The 26096-nt window shown below is 39.4% G+C and overlaps 1 protein-coding gene across 2 annotated transcripts in view; it reads left to right on the top strand.

Moving 5' to 3' along the window:
* The first annotated feature begins 6921 nt into the window (after positions 1 to 6921).
* Positions 6922 to 26096, top strand: part of Cog3 (component of oligomeric golgi complex 3) — a 64329-nt gene continuing 45154 nt past the window's right edge. The window contains exons 1-6 of one of the 2 annotated variants that reach the window (XM_005409086.2): positions 6922 to 8841; positions 19291 to 19437; positions 22052 to 22113; positions 23109 to 23274; positions 23905 to 23979; positions 24945 to 25037. In XM_005409086.2, coding sequence (XP_005409143.1) covers positions 8668 to 8841; positions 19291 to 19437; positions 22052 to 22113; positions 23109 to 23274; positions 23905 to 23979; positions 24945 to 25037 — 717 coding nt within the window. In that variant the 5' untranslated portion in view covers positions 6922 to 8667. The remainder of the gene's footprint in view (positions 8842 to 19290; positions 19438 to 22051; positions 22114 to 23108; positions 23275 to 23904; positions 23980 to 24944; positions 25038 to 26096) is intronic. The other variant, XM_005409087.2, reaches the window with a different exon arrangement.

The following is a 26096-nucleotide window of genomic DNA, read 5'->3' on the forward strand; positions in this document are numbered from 1 at the left end:
GATTTAGCCCAGCGGCACAGCACCTGCCTGGCAAGCACAAGGTTGTGAGTTCGATCCCTGATACCGGAGGAAAAACAAAACAAAAAAGAAGAAGAAAGATCGAGCTCAGTATGTGGCTTAGTTGTAGAACTTTGGCCTTGCATGCAAAAGGTCCTGAGTTAAAAAAAAAAAAAAAAAGGAAAGAAAAGAAAAGATCTTTGGTAGTATTAATTGCATAAGATGAAAGCCCTTATCTCTCTGGCTGGCACTAGATGGTAGTAGAGGACCCCTGAGTTCCTGCAGGCCTCCCTCCTGGTACTGAACCTTGTGTGAAGAGATATTTTTCTTACTAGAACATTCCGTGGATGTGATAGGCTTTCTGTAGAGGCTTTCACTGAATTCTTTGAGTTGAAAGAATTGGTTTTTTTTTTTTTTTATGAATGAACCGAACTCATGACCTTGCGCTTGCCAGGCAGGCGCTTGTGCCACTGAGCTAAATCCCCCAATCAGCCTCTTTTGTTTTTTTTTTTTTTTTTGAACCATTTTTTATTAATGTAGAAAACATTTTAAAGTATACATATATTTTCTAACAAAAAAGCAAGTTCATTTTAAAGACCATATAAAAGAGAATATCCAACAGTATTTATTAGTTTCAGAGTATGTACAGGTCTGTATCAGAATGACATACTCAAAGCTCAGTGTAAGACTTTTAAGACAAACATATAATGTTTTAAGACAAAATATGTTGTAGATTTATTATAAGTGCCTTATAGAACAGGATCTTAACCTGCTTTTACTGTTTCCTGAAGGAGTTAGTGCAATTGTTGATGCTTCTAACCAAGACACAACTTGAGGAATTCTGAAAACTTCTTCTTGTTTTCAGAAAAGTAACTTCAGGAACTAGAAGAATTGTTCATGTTATTTTTAGGTGTATGGCTACCAGTCCTCTTCCACTTTGAATATTGCTCAAATATGAAAAAGGTTTTCTAGTATTTATAACTGATTTGAAGAAATTAGTTTTGCTTTTGTTTGCTTGTGGTCTTGTGTGATCATTGATGCTAAATATTGCTGATCCATAATATAAAAAGTGACTCCTGCTCACTATATTTATTCATGTGTTAGAAATAGTATACATTATATAAAGAGAATTCATTTTTCTTAAGTCCTCATGTTTTGAACTCTTTGTTTAAACATTATTGGATGGGGCTGGGGATTTAGCTCAGCGGCAAAAGCGCCTGCCTGGCAAGCGCAAGGTCGTGAGTTCGGTTCCTGGTACCGGAGAAAAACCAAAAAAAAAAAAATAAATAAATAAATAAATAAATAAACATTATTGGAGTATGTGACATAAGCCTTGTTTCCTTTACTTAATAAACTATAATATATATGTAATATGTAAATAACAGTAATATGATTTGTGGTTATTTCAGATAAATGGAAACATTTTAACAAAGCCAAACTACAGAGGGTTCAGAAGGCTGGGGTAGAAACTGTTTGTGACAGTGGCCTGGGCTGTTTCTCTGTGGATGGAGTATTTGGGATCACGTTATCCACTGCCTGGTGCCTGTGTGACTCCTCCCAACCGCATTATCTGAAATGCCCTGTAGCCCAGTAGAGGCTGGTGACCTTGATTCTGAGGCTGGATTAGCAAGGCAGCCTGACATTCACAACTCCAGTGTGATGGTGTCAGCATTGTGAACTCTCCGGTTCTCTCGATCCTCCCAGCCACGGGTGTGTTAGAGGCAGGAGCTGGGGGCCTCGGTCATCTGTGGACCAGGATGGAACACCTGGTTTGTGGAGAACAGCCAGTGAACTAAATGTGAACTCAGTGCGCCTGACTTCTTAACGTTGAATCAAACATGATGGTTTACTAAAAACAACAACAATAGCAAAAAACTGGGACTGGGAAAAAGGGGAAAACTTTTTGTTTCTAATAGGCTTTTTTTTTAGAACTGTTTTAAGTTCACAGCAAAATTGGCAGGTACAGAAGTTCACATGTACTTGTCCCTCCTCCTTTCTTAATACTCCATATCACAGTAATACGTTAGAATTTTACATCTCTAGTTTATATTGTGATTCACTCTGCATTCTGTGGGTTTGTACATATGTATAATGGCATGTATCCACCAGTGTACCATACAGAATAGTTTCCCTGCCCTGACAGAGATGAGACTTTGTCTTTATTCTCCTGTCTAAGATGGTAGATGATGTGCCCTTATATGGTTGTTGTAGTTAGGGTTTGCAAGGGAATAGATTTAATATAGGACACATAATTTATATGATTATTTTATAATATTTACCCAAAAAGTCAAATGGAGAAGAGTACAAGAGATCTGTCCACACACTAGAGACCCACAGGATCCAACTGAGGGCTTCCATCCCATAGCAATGTCCTGCATGAGTCCAGCTGAAGACCTAGAGCCAATAGCAGTGTCCTCCATGAGTCCATTTGGAGGCCTAGAGCCCATGACAATGTCTCGTGCAAGTCTGTATCAAGGGTCTGCACTGGGAAGACCCAAAGGTCAGTGGTGGAAGCTAGAAAGTCTGAGCCAGTGGGATGAAGGATCTGTACCAGCAGGCTGAGGGATCTGCTCTGGAGCTAGGAAGCAACACTCAAGATAAGGACCAGAGCTCCTCTGAAAAGAACTACAGCCATCCTCAGTGACAGTGAGGACCCGAGCTCCTCCGATGGGAGAACAGCCAAGTTCATATTGAGAAAACCAGCGCAACAAGCTTCTCCAGGAGAATCAACAGTGCACCATCTTTCCCCGCATTTCTACTTTTATGCTGTTGGCAGCAATCCTCAGGTGGGCCCTCCGCACCCAGAATCATGCTGATCAGTTCAGCTGGGTGTACCAAGTTGACGATTAGTTAATCCATCAAAATGGTTCATCTAAGGATCCATAAAATAAAAAATGGCTCCTATTCACCATTTCACCACTCATTCTTATGTACGAAGGTCAGTGAGAACAGCTGGTGTGCCTCAGATGCCTGTGAACAGTGATTCAGTTGGATGATGACACTTACTAGGTGCATTTGGATGCCTCAGATGCTGGTGTGCCTCAGATGCCTGTGAACAGGGATTCAGTTGGATGATGACACCTACTAGGTGCATTTGGCTTTAAGATACATATTTTTAAACTGGCAACTGGGAAGAAGTGGTGATGTTTTTGGTAGATTATAAGTGGACACATTTTTCAGAAATGGGGATACAAGACACAGGTGGTGTATTAATGTGTTTTGAAAAAGTTCAGTGTGCCTGCCTGGCAAGTGCAAGGTCCTGAGTTCGATTTCTAGTATCAAAAAAAAAAAAAAAAAAAAAGGGTCAATGTAGGTAATAGAACCAAGGTTGACCAAGAAGAAAAAGTTGGAAACTACTGGTATGCCTGTAAGTATCCCTGTTTAAAACATACTCCGTGAGAAATGCTGCCATTTGAGTGAGCATCCTGATTTCAGATATCAAGTAACAGTGTTTAACAGAAGGATCCTGGGCACAGTTATGGCAGACAGCAGGGACACAGTGGCAAACGGAATGCTTTGACTTGCAAGGGTCTTTGGTGGTGTCCCTAGGAATGACATAGATGGTCGGCCTACCAAGGTGTATGCTGATCTACATAACTGGAAGTTATGGGATGAGCAGAGGTCTAGTTTGGGTCACCATAATAGACTTCTGGCCACTCACCTGATAGGGCAAGAGAGCCTCTATTTTCTGTTTTTAACTCCATATTAAGAGAAGCCACTTAAATTTCACCTAAGCTGTAGCTGACTCCCATTTTTCACCCCTTCACCTTGGTTAGTTATCAACTCAAAGCAGAGCAGAGTCATAAAATGAGAACAGAACAAACAGGACAAATTGGGAAGTGGGCTAAAAGGTAAACTGCAATGGTCACTTGGAATTTGGCTGTCTGACCTGAGAAAAGTAAACTTTGTGATAATTGTGTGACATTCTTGTAAGAGTCCCAAAAAATGAGGTAATGGTTACTATAAAAGCCTAAAATGTACTTAAACCGAAGGTAAGACCCAGATTGGTGCGGACATCTTCTCTGGCTCCTGGTTAGAAGCTGTCCGTCAGCTGGCTCAATAAAGCTTTGTTTGTTCCTGCTCTTTCGGTCTCTTGTAAATGCTGTTCTTGATGAATTCGCTTGCCATTATCACACCCAGTTCTGAGACCTGACCAAGTTTACAGACCTGGAGCCTCTGACACTGCTGCAATACATACTAGAAAATTTTTCCACAAGCTCTGCGGGAGGGAAATACGTGGGACCATTTGGGGATTAGTGAACACTAACTGAACCCATAGGGAAAGTACATAATTGTTAGGCCAGGTTTTTTTGATAACAGTGCCAAAAATCTCAGTGGTGTACATTAGCAAAACCAAAGACAGGTGTGGTGGTGCACATCTGTAATTCCAGCACTTGGGAGGCTGAGGCTGGAGGATTGCTGTGAGTTTGAGACCAGCTTGGGCTACATACAAGGCCAGCCTGAACTATATAGTGAGACTGTCTCACACCCCCTCCATAGCAAAACAAATTCCTTGCTTATGCTACATGTCCACCACAGTTTCACTGAAGTGGTTTTCCAATTTGTTTTCACTCGGTTCCTGGCTGCATCCTCTTTGGAAACATTTCCATAATGGTACAGGAAAAATACACCAAAGTGAAGCACAAATGGGCTCAAAGCTGTCCAGAAGTGACCCATGTCACTTCCATCTCATTTGCTGAAGTAAGTCACATGGACAAAACTGAATGGGATTTGGAAAGTACAGTATATGATTCTTCCACAGGGAGGGAACCAGAATATTTGGCAAATAGTGGTTCATTTTGTCACACATGAGATAGGTATTAAGTGATACTCTATTATCTCTCCATTTGCTTATTTGGCCCCTGCAAAAAACAGATGGGTCTTAGAGAATGAGACCCATTTAAAGAGTATAGCAAATGTCATCAGTTGCTACTGTTGTTGCTATTTGAGCACACATGTTTTCAAAACAACTTGTATCACTGAGAAAGAAATTAGGAAAACAGTACCATTCACAATAGCATCAAGAAAAATTACATACTTAGGAACCAACCTAAGGAAGTGAAAGACCTTTACAGTTAAAACTGTAGTACTCTGAACTGGGCATAGTAGCACATGTCTGTAATCCTAGCACTCAGGAGGCCGCTGTGCATTCATGGCCATCCTGGGGGTACATAGTTCAAGGCCAGCCTAAGCTGCACAGCAAGACCTTGTCTCAAAAAAGGAAAACAACAACAACAACAAAACTACAGTACTCTGAAAAAGATATCAGAAAATAGAAATATATTCCCTGTTCCTATATAAGTAGAACCCATATTGTCAAAATGGCCACACTTCCAAAAGTGATATACAGAATTAATGCAATTCCAGTCAGAATGCCAATAGTGTTCCTCGCAGAACTGGAGGAAACAATCCTAAAATTCATAGCGAACCAGAAGATACCTCGATTAGCAAAAGCAATCCTGGCAAGAAGAGCAAAGCAGAACCCATCAGAATCTCAGACTTCAAGTTCTGTTAAAAAGCTCTAGTGACAAAAACAGCATGGTAGTGGCACAGACAGATGTGCATCATTGGAACAGAACCGAGGATGCAGAAATATCTCCAAGTACATTAAGCTATCTGATCTTCGACAAAGGGCCCAAACACACATGCTTGAAGACCCTCTATACTGGTTGTGTAAAAACTAAAAATAAATACCTTAGGAAAAACTTAAAAATCATGCACTTGAGGAAAGATAGCCTCTTTAACACATGCTTCTGGAGAAACTGGTTCTCCACATATGGAAGACTGAATTTACACCCTAATCTCTCACCCTGTACTAAATTAAAATAAAATCGAGCAAAGATCTAAAGTTTTTTTTTGTCTTTTTGAGACATGGTATCTCTGTGCAGTTCAGGCTGGCCTTGAACTTGAGCAATATTCCTGCCTCAGCCTCTGGACAAAGATCTCAATGTTAAAACAGAAACTGCTGGAAGATAAAATAAGTAAAACTTTTGAAGACAGAGACATAGGGGCTTTCTGAACACAACCCCAGTTGCACAAAAAATGTCAAGATTCAACAAATGGGATCACATCAAATTAAAATGCTTCTGTAAACCACAGGAAACAACACAGTGAAGAGACAACCTACAGAATGGGAACACATATTTGCCCACTATTTCTTGGATAAATGACTAATATCTAGGATGTATAAACTGAAAAACAAATTAGACTCCCAAAATAAAAGACCCAATAAAAATGGGCAACCAAAATGAATAGACAGTTCTTAGAAGTACAAATGGCCAATAAATACATGAAAAAAATGTTCAACATCTTTGGCCATTAGAGAAATGGAAATTACAACAACACCCAGATTCTATCTTACTCCAGAAAGAATGGCTATCATCAAGGAAGCAAATAATAACAAATACTAATGAGGCTGCAGGGAAAAAGGAAACTTCCTACATTGTTGGTGGGAGTGTCAACTGGTACAGCCATTTTGGAAATCAGTGTGGAGATTCCTCAAATTTTGAGAAATCTGTGGATGATTCTGACTAAAGCAGAAATTTCATTTGACCTAGCTATTCCCCTTCCAGGTATCTCCCCAAAAGAGTTAAAGAAATCATTTGACAGTGTTTCATGTACACCCATGTTTATAGCAGCACAATTCATAATAGCTAAATCTTGGAAGCAGCCTATATGTCCATCAACAGCTGAATATGGATAAAAAAGTATGGTATTATGCACAAACAAGTACTACTCTGCCATAAAGAGGGATAAACTTGAGTCATTTGTAGGAAAATGGATAAACCTTGAGACCATAATGTTAAGTAAAATAAATCAGACACATAAGCATAAGTATTACATAGTTTTTTAAAAATGAGAAACCCAAAATATAAATAAAGAGCAAAATAAAAATAGATAATAGGAAACAGAGCTTTTGCATAAGGAAAGTGTGGACCAAGAGATGGACAGAGACGAAGGGGATGAAAAAGGATTAAGATGTGTTATACACATATAGCAGATCCCCACAAGAACAGATCGGGCAACACTGTGCCTCACATTCACCTTCCTCTCCTTTCAGCTGACCACTCAGGAGCTGATTAAACCTCATCTTGCCTTGGCCCAGGTCTTTTCCAATGCATCCTGACCTGCACTGCCTGCCTTTAGTTTCATGAAATACCCACTGGTAAAAATGTTTCATGGAATTAAAATTAATATTTAGAAAGTAGAGCAATTATGAATTTAGGAAAATCTGTAATAGAAGTTCATTTGGGAGAGAACATGCTTTCATTTCGTCCTGGAAGGATGATGTTTGGTAAAGGAGTATCTTCAGAAATTTTGAGACGATTAATTTTATTTCTGAGATTTGTGGATCTAGAGAGCAGTCTGGTCTAGAGAAAGTATGTTTTAGGCACTTAGAAAAATAGAGCCACATGTATATACATAGCTACAGGATGACTCGCTTTAAGATGCGATGAAGAGATAGTGCCCTGAAGCTGGATTTAATGATTAAAAAACTTATTAAGTGTAAAACATTGAAAAAGTAAAAGGTATCAGTATCCCCAACCACTCATCAATGCTTTGGGAGTGTTTGGTCAATAGGATTATATATGGTTTCATTTTTAAGATTATATCGCAACCATTTCCTTCAGGTAAGTACCTTCTACTAGATCTTTTATTCTTTGAGCTTAGTTGCAAAGGTTGTGCGGGGAGTTCTCCTAAATTTATCATCTTACCTAACCACGCATATAATCAAACTAGGAGATTAACATTGGTACAATACTATTACCTAAGGACCTTATTTGCATTTCTATGTTTTATTGATAATATTATTATATACGTTCATGATTGTCCTCTTACGGTCCCAGGCTCCATCCAGTCCAGTATCCCAAAAGGCAGTGGGATGTCATGTCTTCCTAGTCTGCTCCAATATGTAACAGTTTTTCAGTCTTTTTTTCTGACTTTAAATTGTTTCTAGTTATTTGATACCATTCATGATGTTTGATATATATACTCTGAATTTTTTCTTTCCATAATTTAGTTTGTGTGTGTGTTTTGAGACATGGTCTCGCTGCGTAATTCAGGCCGGGCCTCCAACTCACGGCGATCCACCTGCCTCGGTCTCTCAAGTCCTGGGATCACAGGCACGCGCCACTACCGCAGGCTTCCTCCATAAATTAGTTTTCTAACAGGGAAAACTAACGGATGTCGGAAAAGTTTGTGCTCCTAGTTTTGCGCTAAGCGGTGTCAACTGTCACCAGGGCGATCCCAGCTGCACCCACACTACCGGCAGCAACAGACAGGCAGCAGGTCAGGGAGCTCATGAAGGCCCCACCGGCCAGGTGACTGGATGCAGGTGCTAAAGTGCGAACCAAACGTAGCAATAAAGTTATTAATGTCGAGGATGAGACTTCCGATAGAGGCATGCCCGTTTCCGCCAGAGAGCGTCTCCTTCCCCCTCTTCTCGTCAGCCGGACCGGAAACACTTGTAACCCTTTTAAAGCGACGTCATCCCAGCTTTGGTCCCGCCCACACACGGTGTAAGTGTTTCCGGGTCAGGGCGCTCCGGCCCGCCTCGCACCGTCGCCACTGGCTTAGTGCTGGAAGTCCCGGCGCTCCCGGAAGTTCCCCAGCCTCTCGGTTGGGGTTCCCTGCACCCCGCCGCTGCTGAGGCCCCCAGGAGCGGCGGCGATGGCGGAGGCGGCGCTGCTGCTGCTGCCCGAGGCGGCGGCCGAGCGGGACGCGCGGGAGAAGCTGGCTCTCTGGGATCGGAGGCCTGACACGACGGCGCCGCTGACCGACAGGCAGACGGACTCGGTGCTGGAGCTGAAGGCGGCGGCGGAGGACCCGCCAGTGCCGGCCGAGGTGAAGCGACGGGCGCGAGTCTGGGCGAGGCTGTGTCCTGGGCGCCCGGCCTCGCGGCTCCCGGCCCGTTCCTCGGGCTCCGCGGCGGGTCCCGTGGGAGGGGCCCCCTGTCTCGGGCGTCGGCCTCGCCCAGCCGGCGACCCCGACCAAGCCTGCCCTGGGGGTCGCGAGGGGCCGGGGCCGCCGCCGCCGCGCGCACCCTTCCTGGGGTTCGCTCGCTGGCCGAGAGCCCGGCTCCGGACGTCTCCTCCAGGTGTCCTGCGTGCCACTGAGGCGGGTCCTGCTGCCCGCCTCGGGGAGGGGCCGGAGCCGGAGCTGCTTTGCAGCGGGCCTCCCCCCAATCGATGTGTCCATCACTGTGATGGGTAATCTCGCCTCCTTTCTGGGCGGGCTTCGGAGACGAGGCTTGGCCTGAGTGACAGTTTCACTTATCACACATTGATAAGCTCTGGAAGTAGAGGTTGTGGGAGATCAGATTTATTTAATGCATAGCGACACAGTAAAAATGAATTTTCTTCGAAAGCGCAGTCAGTACGTTATTAAATAGTGCTGGCTTTTGGCTTCAGTATCAAAGTTTTTCGTATTATTGTTTGTGTGATTCTTTTCAGTTAGTGTAAATGGCTCGAAGTACATTTTATGAACTGTCAGATTTGACAGACTTCCTAGTGTTGAGGGCCATTTTTGGATTCTTGTTTTAAAGTGATGGTTACTGCTCGTGTTGGAGGCATTCTTTCTGTACCATTTGGAATTGGTGTAGCAACTGCAGACTGAGTCTAGAGTTATCAGCTTTAAGTTTGGTTTGAAATTTCTCTTCACATTTACTGTTTTTAGTTACAACTAAAATTATATTTTAGTTGGAGGAAAAAAAAGTGCAAGACTATGAGTAGAGAACATTTTTAACAAGTTTAAGAATTCAGTGAGGGTCTTCTGGTATGTGCAGCTTGGTATTGGATTCCTATGGGAAGGAAACGGGCTGTTGTTTACCCATCCTGGAATCTTCCAGAGGCACCTTTTCATTGCTCTTCAGCTCTCTGTAGCCCGTTTCCCTTTACTTAGGTGTTTGTGTCTGATGAGAAAACTTCGGAAATAATTTTTGTTCCCATTACCACTCTTTTAATACTGGTGTTGAAAAAAGAGTGCCTCCATTTTCATTTCATCTGACCAGTATATCTTTAAAGGATGTGTTGTAGTGCTTCAGTTTCATGAGATAAATTACTTCCTGAACAGCAGAAACGTGGCAGTTTAGTACAATAGCAAGAGACCAGCTAACTCAGTAAATATCATAAAGCTGTTAATGTTAGAAGATGGCTTTCACCTTTGGGTTATGGAAAACCTTTTCCTTTCTTTTGGAAAGGAGTTATGCTTTTAGTTATTATGTTCTTTTGCATTAGATAAGCAGATTTGCTGTAGTTTGGTTTCTTGTAGGCAGGATAAATTTTTTAGTAGCTAGGGCAAATTTTTCTGTTGAACTTGCTAATTCTTGATAAAATAATTTACCCTGACAGTTATTTGTAATTCATTATTAATGCTGGTGTTGTAGGCTGCAGTGATTAGACATGATGTTTAGCCCTTTTAAACCTCTGTTTTTTACTGTATAAAAATTGGGACTTATAAGGAGCTGTGAGAATTTAGTGCAGTCATGTGTGTAAAGGACACATGACAAGCTGCTTGCTAGTATTACATTATTAATGTGCTTTCTTTCAAATGATTGACTTAAAAGAATAGAGCAGAATTCTGTGACCCTGAGCTGGTATAGATGTCACTCAGATCCAGGAAAGAAGAGACTAGGTGTTTTGAAGAAGGTTCTGCAATTCCTTAATTTGCTCCAAGCTGAGCAAGTAATATTAACTTTCATTTAGGGAATGAGTTGATCAAATGATTTCTAAAAGTTATTTTTCTCCAACTCATAATTCTGCGAGAGGTAATGCTGGGAGGAAGGTGTGCTCGTTTTTCCCTTCACCCTGTCAAGCTAGTCAGGGAAAGCTTGACAGTATTGTAATTATTATTTAATATGTTAATGTCTTCATTTGCATAGGCTGTGTGGGAGCACTTGTTCACTGCCAACCAGGATTTGTACTCTTTGGTGGTATCTCTCTGTTCCATTTGGAAGCCAGGAGTGTGTGAGTAGCTGTAGGCTTTGAGTCCCCTCCTCACAGCTGAGGGAAAGGTCTGAACAGGCAAGTTTGTGACATACCATACTCCTTGATTTGTCACTCTGTTTTACCTATTTTGAGAAAAGAAGTTTTAGACATTGTAACACACACACACACACACACACACACACACGCACACACACACACACACAGTGGGGAAGGGGGAGGGACCAGCAGAGACCTCAGCCTTGTGTAACAGTAACGTGGTGTGGAATTTATTGTGCCTGGGTGCAGGCAGACAGAAAGTGCAAAGACCATTTCAAAGAGAATTATGCCCCTTTTATAGGATGGAGAGAGGGCAGGGGACATTAGGTGGGAAGATTTTAATAAACATCTGTGGTCAAATCTTCGGCTGTCTTGCACCTTAGTGGTTTGAAGGTCTGGCATAAGGTTTTGGGTGTCTCCAGATATCCCAGGACCTGCAAAATTCCTAGTCCTGCCTTATCTTTTTTAGGACATCCTGTGCTTTGGTGCTGAGCTGCGATCCTTGATCCTCGCTGAGAGTAGCGCCTCTGTTGGCAAGCAGGTTGGGCACTGGGAGGGTCAGGTCCCATTGAAACCTTACAGACATATGTACCAATTGGAGACATTTTCTCTTGTTTGGTTTAAGAGAAAATGGTTCTGTATTAGAATAAGGGAACAGAGAGCTGCCTCTTGCTTCTGGTAAAGTCCTTGTGATTGAAAAATGTTTAGTATTTGTGCTTGGAGTAATCAAATAGAGTGTATGTTGATAAACTCAAGTATCGTATTTACTCACATGAAGATGCAGACTGTCTTTATAGCAGTTTCGCAAGTGATTGTACTTTCTCCAGTCAATTAGAAGATAGACATGTTTTAGTTCAAGATAACAGATTGAGTACCCACATATAAGTCCCCTGGATCTCTTTAAAATAGCAGTAATAAATTTGTGGCACACTGAAGCTAAAGATGGTATCAGTGAACCTGCATTCAGGCACATGTATAGTAGGCAAGAAGCATGTGGTATTCATTCTAAAAATTAGTCTGACGACTTAATCGCAGAACAAACTATAAATTTTAATTGTAATTAGGAGATAGTATCAATAGAATTTGAAAGTAAACATGGAAGAAAATAGAGGGGCACTAATTTCCTTATATAGTGAGGAGTCAATAAGTAGGTCCTAAAATTGATAAATTTGAATCCAAAACTGTAAATCTGCTTCTTAGAATTATGGAGCAGCTTTCAAAAATACTGAAAGTAGTTAGAAGTAGGGGTAGAGGAGAATGCCGCTGTTTTTTTTTTTTTTTTTGTTTGGTACCGGGAATCGAACTCAGGACCTTGCGCTTGCCAGGCAGGCACTTGTGCCACTGAGCTATATTCCCAGCGTGCCCCTTCTCATTTTAACTCTTCTGATGATACAGTTTTTTAAAAATTATGTTTATGTGTTTTGAATAATATTTATAAAAGAAAGATTGATAAAAATTGGAAATGATCTGTTTGGTTTCTTTTACTTTGAAAGTGTTTCATTTTAAAGTTCTTTATTCTACTGTCAGATTTCTTAGAGTTCTCAAATTACAAGCAATTGTATGATTAGGTTGTTTTGTTTTTGTCTTTTTTTTGGGTCTTTTTCAGACAGGGTCTCACTATGCAGTTCAGGCTGACCTTGAGCTCACTTTGTAGCCCAGGTTGGCCTCGAACTCGCAACAATTTTCCTGCCTCAGCCTCCCAAGTGCTGGGATTATAGGCGTGCACCACCACACCTGGCTTTACAAACAGTTGTATTGTCCCAGAAAAGAAAAAGGGACAGCAGATTGGAGTCTTACTTTTCACTTAAATACTCTATAGTCTTGTACTTTTAAAACACTGAGTCCATTATGGTTTAATGACTAAGAATTTAGAGTAAATTCTATCTTTTCCTTATATATTATTGAAGAAACAACTGAAAATGCTGCACATTAAATGAAAAAAGGAAAATGTGTAGAGTCCACTATTTGGGTTTTTTAAAAAGCACACTTTTTTAAAAGCAAAGATACAGAAGAAACTAGCTTTGATGGCTGCCTCTGACATGGGAAGTAGGTGGCTGGGAAATGAGTCCAGAGAAAGGGGACTTTTTACTGAATATTCTTTGAATTTTGTGCTAGAATTTATTATTTGTTCAAATACATTTAAAAGGATTGCTCTGTATATTATAGTTGATTGTGGAACAGGAATAATTTTACTTTTTATCTGGAATTTGTTAGGTACTATAATATGTAGTTCCAGAGTCCTGTGGTGTAAGTCCTTATGAACGCTGATGGACAGAGTTCATAATGATTAATACATCATTTTTTAAATTAAAAAAATGGAAACAATTGTAGATTCACATGCCATTGTAAGAAACACTATAAAGAGATGCCTCAAAGTTAAGATTTTGCAAAACTATAATATCCAGTATCATAACCTGTATCAGTACACTCAACACAGATTTTTGACATTGATCTATATTCTTTTTAAAGATAGATTTAAAACGTTTTGTCAAAAGAGATTGAATTAAAGATGGATATAGGTCATTGTTCTAGTGATTGTCCTAGGATGGTTTGCAGTATACTACTTTAATTGGCCACAGTCTCCCTTTAGGTATTATGTTGCCTCACACGTGGTATGAGACCCTTACACTCATATGCTTCTATTTCTTCCTGTCCCTCTTTAGTGTGATTGTTGTCAGGCATTTTATGTAGTATGTTATAAACCCACAATATAGCTCTACTAGTTTTGCTTTCTGCATTTCTTTTTGATAATGAAAAAAACCTGTCTTGTTTACCTTCAGTTTAACCATTTTCCCTGTGTGTGTGTGTGTGTGTGTGTGTGTGTGTGTTTGGTAGATCCAGGGGATATTCTATTCCATCTTCCTTAAGAACTCCCTTCATTTATTTTAGAACTGGTGGTAATGAATTTTCTCAGCTTTTGTTTAACTAGCCCTTATTTCTCCTCCATTTTAAAAAGACATTTTCACTAATACAGGATCCTAGGTTGACTTTTTTTCTTTTGACACTTTATTTTTGAGACAGGGTCTTGCTATGTAGTTCAGGCTGGCCCTGAACTCACTATGTATCCCAGGCTGTCTTTGAATTTGCAGTAATCCTCCTGTCTCCTGAGGCAGACACTACAGTTCTTGGATGCTGTATTTGTTTGCTCTTTATAGTTCAATTTGGGTAAATTTTACTAAGGGATCTTTGGCACTTTAAAGATCTCTACTCTGTTGTGTAGCTTGTATATTTTTTCATGCAAAGAGTGCTGTTCCTCTGTATGCAACATATCTCTGCCGCTGGCCGCCTTCAAAATTTTCAGGAGTTTGTGATATGTCTATAGTGTGTGTGTGTGTGGGTGTGTGTGTGTGTGTTCTGCTTGGATTCTCTGAGAGCTGTAGTTTAATGCCTTTCATTATGTTTGGAAAATTCTAAAGTTATTTCTTCAAATATTTCTTCTACTCTGTTTTTTTCTCTCTTGCTTTCTCCTCTGTCTTGAATTCCAGGTACGTGTATCAGGTTATTCATTACTACACTACAGTTCTTGGATGCTGTATTTGTTTTTCTTTATGGTTCAATCTGGGTAAGTTTTACTAAGGAATCTTTCACTGGTTCTTCCTTTAGCTGTGTTGAGTATACTGATATAGGTATTTTTCATCTGTTACCATGATTTTTATTTCTAGCATTTTCATTTAACTGGGTTTTCATTTTTCTGCTGCAGTTTTGTATGTATTCATCCATCTTATCTGTATCTTACCCCAGGGCCTTTAACATAGTAATCCCAGTTGTTTTAAATTTTTTTTTTGAGTTTCAGTGTTCAGGTCATCTGAGCCTGGCTCTGTTGATTGCTTTGTCTCTTGACAGTGAATTATTTTTTCATGCGTTTTTGTGTAATTTTTAAATTGAATGGACGTTGTATGCGGGAACAGTAAAGAAGAGACATACTGTTAATGTTTGGTACAGTGTATTTCTCAGGTTGTCAGTGTGGGAGTTGAGTCAGGCTAGTCAGGAATTGAGCTGTGGTTTGATTTGTTGTTGCTCTGCTTACCTTTGTTTGTGACTGGCTTCAGATTTCTCATACATAAACTCTTGCCTAGAGTGGGAGTGGGATACTGCAGGGTTTTTAAAATGGTCTTCCTCTGTGTTCAGTTTTTGGTGTGCTCCGTGCTTGTGTTTCAGAGGCTGTCTGTCCCCGCACTGTTTTCCCTCCCCACAGTAGCTTACTGGTGCTTTCTAGTGTTAGGCAGGGGTTTTCTGCCTTCCGGCCTAGCCTTGAGTCTTGGGCAGGCCTTTTCTCCCTTGGTCTTGGAGGTGGGGCTTTCTCAGTGATTGCCTCCTTCCTCTTGCTGTAGGAGAACTCTTGACTTTCTGGGCCTTGAGTGTTTCTTGCCTGTCGCCCCCCAGGCTCATGAATGCTTTCTTTCCCTTTCCTTGGCTATAGTGAACCTTCTGCGCTCTGGGGTTGACAGAATTTGCTGCCCTTTTTTTTCCCCAGTGGCCTTCAGTTTTGTTCCACTAGGGAGGAGGGTGCAAGTGGACTTTGTGCCCCATTTGCCCTCTCAGCAAGTCACACTGCTCTTCAAGTCAGTCTCGACTTGTTCATATTTTTACTCAGCAGCGTCCAGTGGAGGTCTGCAGAGGGCCCAGGCGAATGGGTGAGACCTCCCAGGTTTGTGGCTTCTGAAGGCTTTGTGCAGATCCTCTAGCCTTAGCAGTTTTTGGAAAGGTTTGATTGAATTCAGTTTCTTGTCTTATGCAGTGCTTGTGGCCCCTTTTCCACTGTTATCTCTCACAGGTAGTCCAGTGCTTGTTGCCTGACCCTTCCAGGACATGCCCATCTTTCCTTGGAATTTAAGTTGTGTGGTTTATTCTGCAGCCTCACTTCTGACGGATTTGACAAGAGCTGTGATTTTGTGGATGAGATGGCTTTTTTTTACTGTTAGGGTAAAGCAGCTTTCCTTCGCCTGCCTTCTTAGCCTGGCCCCTCTGTTTCCTGGTGTTTCTCTCAAGGCTGAACTTGGTGTGTACACAGTGGGTGTCCTTCCTCACCGGGGCTTCACTGAGTGAAGAGGCTTGTCCTGTGCCACTTGTACATTATATGATATAGTTAATGTATATAAATAACCAAACTCCTTTACTTTTAATCATAACAAAATGAGGGCAACATAAACGTAAAACTAGTGTGAAATTTGACCTCATTTTTGTGAAACTAATACAATGTCTGGCTTGATGGAAGTGGTTGCAATTCTTAGTAAATTCTCAAGGTGCTCAGAAATTTTTGAACTAATTTTATTCTTAGTGTGCTTTGTTGTTGAAACTAGTTTACAAACATACATCCTGCCAAAAAGCAAGCGTGTATGAATGAGGCGTGACTGCGAAGTGAGAGATATTTTCCTCTGGGAAGATAGGTCCTACAAAAATCTAGTAAGAGGAGATGGTCAGATTTTACTTTCAAGTTGTTCTGATTGCAACTGTATACTTTTTGTTTGTTTGCTTGTTTGTTTAAGACAGAATTTCACTATGTAGTTGAGGCTGGACTTGAGCTTAGTAGGTACCCCAGGCTGGCTTCCAACTCCAGCCTCAGCCCCCTAGTGCTAGGATTATGAGCATGTGCCACCACACCCAGCTCACAACTCTGTACATTCTAAAAGTAAGTAAGCAACCTTTTTCTTTTTAGTATGTATTAGCAATGTTGCATATCTGGTTATAACAACACCATGGACAAAAAAGTATTTGATAAATTTTGTACTTCTTTTGGTTTTTTGAGACAGGGTCTTGCTATGTAGTTCAGGCTCGTCTTGAACTCACTACGTAGCCCAGGCTGGCTTTGAGTTTGTGGCACCTCAGCCTTGTGAGTGCTAGGATTACAGGTGTACACTGTCACACCCAGGTCATTTTTGTACTTCTTATACCACATCTGCTGAAAGCTGTTTTATTTTTTTTAAGCTGTTTTAAATTGTTAAATTATTTTATTGAATAACAACAAACCCAAGTTTAATAATTAAGCATACCTGCTTAGTAACTAGCACGAAGATGTATAGGCAGGTTAAAATACTATTATTACTGTTAATCACCATGTTTTACTGGCCAAGTTGCACAAGTGTCTTAACACACAGGTTTTAATTCACCTGATTGTGGGTGTTGGGAGCGAAGGCAGAGTTCACTGCGCCTTCCCCCTATACTTCCACTATTGCCTGTAGTCTGTGCTCGAGCACCGCAAAACGTAGTCATAAAAATATTCTAAAAATCACATAGTAATGTTAAAAGTTTGTGATCGTGAGCTGTTTTACTAAATGTTGAGGGCTGCATGCGGCCAGTGGGTCACAGGTTAGACATATACCTTGTTTAGATATATGTACAAAATACTGATACAATTTTGTGATTAAATTTTGTTAGGACCTATGCACAAAGAGCTAAATTTTACTGCTGACACAATATTGTAAAAATAGATCAGTGACTCTTTTGTTCCCAAGGAGAATAGATTTAGTTTTATAAATGTATTTTGTTGTTATTAATTAGAGTAAGTAAAAAGTACTTCTACTGCTAATGGCAATACCTCTAATTTATTGAGTGTTTACTGTGTGGCAGGTCTTACACTAAGTGCTTTAATGCAGTTTGTCTCTGGTGAATTATGTCCCTTCCAAAGGAGACAGGAGCTTGGTGGTAATGCTAAGGTGGTATTTTAGCACAACTACCTCTGACCTGCAATGTTCCTCACAGTTGCTGGTGACACTTTAGACTCGAGATGGATTCTCACTGGGCTTGAGAAACTTAATTCTTGCCGGGCTGCGTTTCTTCTATACACTTGGTCCTTGTGTACACTTGGACATCCAGGAAGAGTTTACGTACAGAGCAAGTGGCGCCCTAATAAACACATTCGCCCATACCAGGACGCTCCTGGCTCGCAGGTCAGACTCACTGTGAGGAGGAAGCACCTCTGGGTCACTTTTTGTCTGCAGCTTCCTAGTACCTCAAGAGGCCAATTTTCCCACAGCTGTGATTTTTCTTTGCTCTTCATAATAGTCTTATAGTACAGAGACTGTATCTGTGTCAGATAAAAGAAGAAATTGCTGATTAGAAATATTAAGTAATTTGCTCAATGCCTCCCAGCTTTAAGAGAGCAACAACAGGCTTTAAACCAGTTGCACTGTAGCACACTATGCCACACAGTAACAATTTGAACCTATAGTTGAAATTTGAGCCTGTACTTGAAAGCCTCATATTAAGGGACGGCATTTCTAACTTGGTGGTACATTTTGTGTTGAGCTTATTTTAGTTTTGAACAGAAAATTCTTCAGTGACGTATTCAGTGAAACAAAAATCTGTATTCAGAAATGGACAAAAAGCAATTTCACAAGACCTTGGATTATGTCTTATGTTAGTGGATCTTAAATATCCTGAACTAAGAACTAAAAGCTAGAATTAAACGATGAGCCCTTTTGCTTTCCTCAGCATCCACTTCTGTTTTCTTTCAGTTCTAAAGAGAGCTTTTCTTTTTTTTTTTTTTTTTTTTTTTGGTTTTTCTCCGGTACCGGGAACCGAACTCACGACGTTGCGCTTGCCAGGCAGGCGCTTTTGCCGCTGAGCTAAATCCCCAGCCCCTAAAGAGAGCTTTTCTTTAGACTGCATGGAAATGAACACCTGGACTACGTTTAGTAGTGGAGAACTAGCCATATTGTTGGGTTAGGAGTACAAAGTGCAGCTTTGTCCATGGGGCTTTTCTGAAACTGATTGGAAACTCGCAAATTCTTCCTATTTTATAGGATTTCAAAATTTGTCAGCAAGAATGTAGGTGAAAAGTGTGAGTGGATAGAAATGCTAGGAAGAGGTGCAATTTGTTGATTAAATCTTGGGTGTGATTTGTTAATCTTGTTGGCTGGTCAGGCTTTTCTGTTAGATCCTGAGGAGAATGAACTACTTTTAGTACACAGGTTTTCCTTTTGTCTGATGGTAGTTCAACAAGAGGTACAAATGAGAAAAATGTGTGTGCTTTGGTACAGATTCACCACCACTGTTACAAAGCTAACTAAAAAATCATGGTTTTTTTTTTTTTTGGTTTTTCTCCGGTACCGGGAACCGAACTCATGACCTTGCACTTGCCAGGCAGGCGCTTTGCCACTGAGCTAAATCCCCAGCCCAAAAAATCATGTTTTGAAAGTAGCATTTAACATAGAGCCTAGATAAAAGTGTCAGTGTTACATGGCATTTATTAACCTTGTACGACTTAATGGAAATACTTCTTTTTCAAAACCATTGAGATGGAAACCCAGTCTAGAGTTAAGTTCAGAGAATTTTCAAGTTGCTTGAATGTTTTGTGGCTTTCTTTTTTAAGCTCCCAATTGAAGACTCATGCAGCTTAACTTCCCAGTCACTGCCCATTGACCAGACTTCGATTGTGCCTGAATCTACAGAAGACGTTCTCTTGAAGGGTTTTACTTCCTTAGGAATGGAAGAAGAAAGAATTGAGACTGCACAGCAGGTGAGTGGCAATATCTTTTCTAAAGATACTAGATTACTGTGGCTGTCTCAGGACAGGCTAATAAAGGTTCTAAATAAAAAAGGTTCTGAAATTTGATAACATAGTGACTATCAAATCTTCCTAGAACATTCTCTTGATTTTTGTTAGTTGAAGTTATTATGTTATTTATTTATTTTTTTGTCTTTTTGAGGCAGAGTTTCACTGTGTGGTTCAGATTGGCCTTGAACTCACTTTGTAGCCCAGGCTGGCCTCAAACTCCCAACGATCCCCTGCCTCAGCCTTCTGAGTGCTGGGATTACAGGTGTGCACCACCATACTTGGCCAAACTATTGTTTTAAATGACTCTACTATTCAATTACATTGATGGTATAGATAAAAATATGGTAGTCTACATCTAGATGTTGATGGATTATTTATTAAGGTTTTTAATATTTTGTGCACTTTTGATTTCCCTGTGTGTGTCTGTATTAATCTGTTCCTTCAAGCAGACACATTGTACATACATTCAAACACAAACACAAACACACACACGCACACCCCTCTCTGCTTGTTGCTAGGTTAGCCCCATCCCTCTTCCCTTTTGGAGATAAGGTCTGGCTATGTAGTGGAGGCTGGCTTTCAACTCACTGTGTAGCCCAGACTGTCCTCAAATTTACCATGGTCCTCCTGCCCTAGCCTCCTGAGTGCTGAGATTACAGGCTTGCGCTACCGTGCCTGGCGCTTAGGTAATCCCTTTTAAGAAAAACCTAAATATTCTTTTTAGATGAAGCTTTATTGTTATTTTTGAGTAAGTTAGCATATGTAAACTTGGTTTTTGCTTATTGCTAATCACAGACCTAAATGTGCCATAGTTTCTTCAGCTACTTCCCTTGTCTTTACTTTAGCCTGTTAAGAATTAAAGCTGAGGTATTTTCCAAGTAAACACAAAGGTGTACTGAATTGCATGTGCAGTATTTTGCCTGAGGCAGTGGTGCAGAGTGATTGAGAACTCCAGTTCTTGTTTTAAACTGACCTGCTGCTTACCATCTTTGTGAGCTTTGGCAGATTAGATTACTTACTTGGGTCTGTGGTTTCTTAATCTGTGAAACAAGGATTATTATATACCTATCTTGTAGGATTTTTGTGAGAATTAAATAAGAGAACACATGTAAATGCAGGGTGTGGCAGGCACACAATAAATGCTCAATAAGTGATAGCTGGGGTATACATCAAGTCTGCACCTTTGACATTGAATTCCTCATGAGAATTCTAGAAAGTAATCAAACATTATATCTGTGAACTTCTTTTAGACTGAAAACAAAAACTTCTGGAGTAAAATTGCATGTGTATCTCTGTCTTTAAAAGTTAAAAAAAATTAGTACATAGAGTTATATCTCTTAAAAAATTTTTCAAAAATTAACATTGAATTATAAATTTATATATAACAGGATGTACTCATTTTAACTGTTAGCTGAGTGAGTTTTGGCAAGTGCATATACTGGAATAAATACCTCTAATACCAAGATATAAAATATTTGTATCACCTCAGAAAGTTTCTTTGTGCTCAGTTTAAGGTTAATTCCCTACATGAGTTTTTGTTTTGTTTCTTTCCTGGTACTTGGGATTGAACCCAGCGCCTTTGCACTGAGCTGTATCTCTGCCCTTTGCAAACTTAAAAAAAAATTTGAGACAAAGTCTTGCTGAGTTGCCTGGGTATGACTAAGACTTGGAATTCTCCTGCCTCAGCCTCTCAGAGTGCTGGGATTACGGGCAGATGGTACCATGCCTAGCTCCAACTGTTTTTTAATAATAGATATTTTTCATAACATTGGTCATAGAGCCAGGATTTAAACTTGATGGTTCAGATGATGCCAAAGCCCGTATTCTTAAATCACTGTATAATCTTACTTCAGATTTTTATTCTCAAATTTCTTAGTAGATAACAGTCATATTGACATTTACCTAAGGATCTGTACTAACTATTCAAATTTGGCAAACTAGTAAGTAGACATTAACTTCTCAGGAAGAAATGTTTATTTTTTTATAATTGTGACCTTGATACTCCTCTTACTGAACTTTGGAAATGGCCAATATATTTTTAACATCCTTTGGTTTTCTTAGCATGTAAACACTGAATATGTAGTAATTATCTTCACTACCTGACACTCACAAGATAGAGGAGGAAATGCTTATTTGGCTCCCAGTTTGTAGAGGTTTCAGTTCATAGTCTGCTCACTCCACAGCAGGGTGGCCTGGCAGAGGAGAAACAGCTCATGGTGTGGCAGTGGGCAGCAGAGTGAGATCAAAGAGGAGGGAGGGAGATGGACCCTTCCAGGTCACACCCGCAGTGACCACCTCCTCCGACCAGGCTTCCCCTCCCTACCTCACATTCAGCTATAGACTCATCAGTGCACTGATCCGCTGATGAGTCTCACACATTCATGATCCATTCACCTCCGGCTTCGGGAGGAAATCTAGATACAAACCATAACACCTGGTTTGAAGCTAATTATTTACGACTGAGCCTTAAGAATGAGACTTAGGTAGTGTCTACCCTTTTTTCTTGCAGTTTAGCATTATTCGTTTTTCATTTTATCTTCTTTAGTTGATAATATAATACTCTTTATTTTTCCAGTTTTTCTCGTGGTTTGCAAAACTGCAAACTCAGATGGATCAGGATGAAGAAATAAAATATAGGTACGTCTGGTTCCTGTATTTGTTGGATATTATAATTTTAGATCACAGTTACCTCAGGTATTTCATATTCTCTGTCTTTAAACAAATTAAGGTGCAGAGAAGACAGCAGCATACACATTTTGTTTAAAAATAGCTAGAGAGTGGAGTTGGGTCACTATAACTCTTATTAAAAGCCATGTGATTAAAAAGAGAAAGGACTGGGTTTAAGTAGTTTTACATGAACTCTAACAAGTGTTTGTTGCCTTGCTATATAAGGAGAAACATCTGCAAGAGACTTTAAGGATGGCCATCTAGATCAGGTTTAACTCTATATAGTTCTTGTTGTATGTGCTACTAGCATAGGGAACATAGCAGTGTATAAGTTCCAGCTGATTTCAGGATTGTGGGTTGATATTCATATTCAGCTAACATTTATTGATGGCTGTTACTGTTAGGCAGTGGGTGAGGCTCTTTGATGTAAGATCCCATTTAATCTTCATACCAGCTTTATGAGCAAACATAATTACTATTTGTATTTTATGAATGAGCAAACTGAGGCCTATAAATATTTAGTAACTTGCTCAGTGTCATGCAGACTTAGGTAGAATTGGAACTCAGACCTATGACTTCTAACTCCCAATCTGGAATTCTCAGCAGCATCACACCATCCCTCAAAGGTAGCAGTGATCTGAAAGGACCGACTGACTGTATTTGGTGCCTTGGTTTGGCTTGGGGTCTCACTCTTTGAAAGTTGAGCCATTATCTTATATCTGAAAAGCCAAGTTAAAGTTAAGTTTTTGTCGTTGTTGCTTATAGTGTCAGTGAGTTGTTTTTAAGTATTGGAACATTTTATGACGTAGCTTTTGATATATTTCTGAATTTAATCACTTTTGCTAGTAGGTCAGACTTTCCTCCTGAAATTCAAACTTGTGGGAAAAATGAGACTTTCTTGTTTATGGACTGTGCTTTTTGGGGGAAAATATTACTGCCAATCCCCTTTTGGTTCTGTTTTCTAGACAGATGAGGGATTACTTGTCTGGGTTTCAGGAGCAGTGTGATGCTATATTGAATGATGTAAACAGTGCTCTTCAGCACCTGGAGTCATTGCAGAAGCAGTATCTTTTTGTGTCTAATAAGACAGGAACCCTACATGAAGCCTGTGAACAGCTCCTAAAAGAACAGGTAATTTGGAGTAGGAGAGAGCATCAGTTATTATAGTTAATATTTTATTTTAAATAGATAAATGCAGTTTAATTTCAGTTCTTAATCTCTGTAAGTATGCAGTGAACGCTGCTCTGGATGAGTCCTTGTACTAAGTATGTGGGACAGCGTGCTTTCTAAATGAGCTCATATGGAGAGGGGCACATGCAAGCTTTCATGTGTTGGGCGCTGGTAGGTCTCAGTACAGTTTCAGTATTTAGTGGATATGTTAGCTTGCTGTATCTATTCATTATTATTAACATTTCACAAATAAGTAGAGTGATCGTGTTAGCAGTGGTGTTTTTTAAAAGATGAATTGATTGAAGTTGCACTTAAACTGGTGACTTAGAGATAAAATATTGAAAACTATGTCTTGGAATTTTCTCTATGTGTCTTATGTGTTTCTGAAGGCAGTCATTTATTATAAATTGTGAAATGTACTCTAACAGTTAATACCTCTTTTAAGTCACAACTGCAGAAATATTTGACCATTATTTGGAAATTTGTAAATCTACATGTCTAATATAAATCTGTTGACAGCAACCTTGAGCCTGGAGTATTGATTCTCATAAGTCTTATAGTAATTGATTTTTTTTCTTTTAAAAATGCAAGTCGGAACTTGTTGATCTGGCTGAAAATATTCAACAAAAGCTTTCTTATTTTAATGAATTGGAAACTATTACTACAGTAAGTGCTTTATACTTTTTTTGTACAGTGGTTTTTATATTCCTTCTTAGTTTAATCCTCAAACTTACAAATTGGCCAGAGTTACACTGTAACTTAAATAGAGATAGGATTACCAGCTGAGACTTTTAAAATATAGTTTAAGTAGGGTTTCTTAAGTTGTGTTGTTATTAAAATCTTTTAATTGGTTGTCTTGTATCCTACCTGCAAACTGTGAAGAAGATTGTAAGAAAAATACTCAATTGCTGATTGTGCTACTATAATAGTGAAAAGTTTTTGAGTGAAACATTAGTTTGAAGAAATATAGTCTTCACAATGCATACCTCTCCCCATAAATAGTCCCCATAAAAACTGTTGTGTAAGTTGTATTTCTGTTTCTGATTCATAATTAATCATAATTATATAAAAATCATGTCATTAAATTATTAAGATAATCATCACAGTGTAATAAAGGCATAGAAATAAAGCTAGCAGTGTTAGAAGCAAAACCATGGAATGCAGTGAGAATTAGGCAAGCTGTTTGTATATCAAGTTATGAAATAATTGGCTAGTAATATTTTACTTTTACAATGTAACTTACAGTTAATCCTTTTGCCGTAAGAAAATTGCCAGTGTTTGAAAGCAGAAAAATTATATAGGTTATAAAGTACTAGAAAGTGGGAAATCTAGGTACCTGATACATTATTTCAGTATAACATTGTGCAGTGGTATGGTAAAAATGTTTACTAATTTGTGCAGAGCCCCATTAAAGCTTAGTAGGAATAAACTTCAGTTAGGTCAGTATTTTTTTCTATTTATTTCTTCTTTATGGACTATATTTGAAGATACTTTGATGACTTTTAAAATATATTGTAAAGATACTATTAACTGTATTATATCTTAAAGGAAAATATTAATTCTAATTAGTAATTTTAAATTTTTATCTGTATTTTGCTTGGTCAATTAATTTATTTTTCTCCCCTTTGAAGAAATTGAATTCTCCTACGTTGTCTGTGAATAGTGAAGGGTTTATACCTATGCTGGCCAAGTTAGATGATTGTATAACCTATATTTCATCTCATGTAAGTAGCGGTATTTATATATTATTTCTTTATATATATTATAAAGAAATCTTAACATTCCTATCATGTCACTTCTTGTGTGCTACAGTAATTATTTCTTCTGAAAGGAAAAATACGGTCAACTCTGTATCCATAAGTTCTACATCTATGGATTCAATGAACTGTAAATCATAAAGACTCAGAAAAAAACACTGCATCTGTACTGACCCTCTACAGACTTTTTCTTATCATTGTTCCCTGAACAATAGTGTAACAACTACTTACATAGCATTCACATTGTATTGGGTTTTGTAAGTAACCTAGAGGTGAATTAAAGTATATGAGAGAATGAATATAGATTATATGAAAACACTATGCAGTCATTTTATATAAGGAACTTGAGCATCCATGGATTCTTATATTCTTGGGGGTCTTGTAACCAATCCTACATGGATCCTAAGGGATGGATGACTGTACATATTTATAACATGGTGAAGAAAAGCTAGTAAATTCTTTGTTATTATTGGTAGTAGTATAAAAGTACATTACTTTTAGCTCCTGAGGCTGCCCCTAGAGTAGAATTGCTCCTGGTTGACTTAGCTTTATTCTACCCAAAAAGACAAATCATATTTTAAGTTGTTGGTATCCTGGTATGCAAGATACTTCCTTGGAATTGGAAAATGTTACGTGGGAGTAACTAAAGTGACAAGCTCTTTGGGGGTCAGTCTATCTCTCTGTCTCGCTCTCTGTATGTCTCTGTCTTTGATCCTGAGGATTGAACCCAGGCCTTTTGCACTGAGCTGCATCTCTAGTACTTTTTTATTTTTTATTTTGAGGTGGTCTCACTAAGTTGCTTATGCTGGGCTTGAATTTGGTGATCTTCTGGCCTTAGCTTCCCAGAGTGCTGGGCTTATAGGTATGTACCATCGTGCCCGGCTAAACTGTTTGGCTTAAGGACTATATCTCCAAGGATTTCTCTGTTCTTTCTCTAGTTGGACTTTATGTGTTAGCGTCAAAGTCCATGGAGTACTTACAACTGCAGATATTGAGCCCCTACTTTGTGCCAGGCATAGGGGATTT

The sequence above is a fragment of the Chinchilla lanigera genome, unplaced genomic scaffold (genome assembly GCF_000276665.1).
Source record: "Chinchilla lanigera isolate Chin_1 unplaced genomic scaffold, ChiLan1.0 scaffold00117, whole genome shotgun sequence".
Taxonomy (NCBI): domain Eukaryota; kingdom Metazoa; phylum Chordata; class Mammalia; order Rodentia; family Chinchillidae; genus Chinchilla; species Chinchilla lanigera.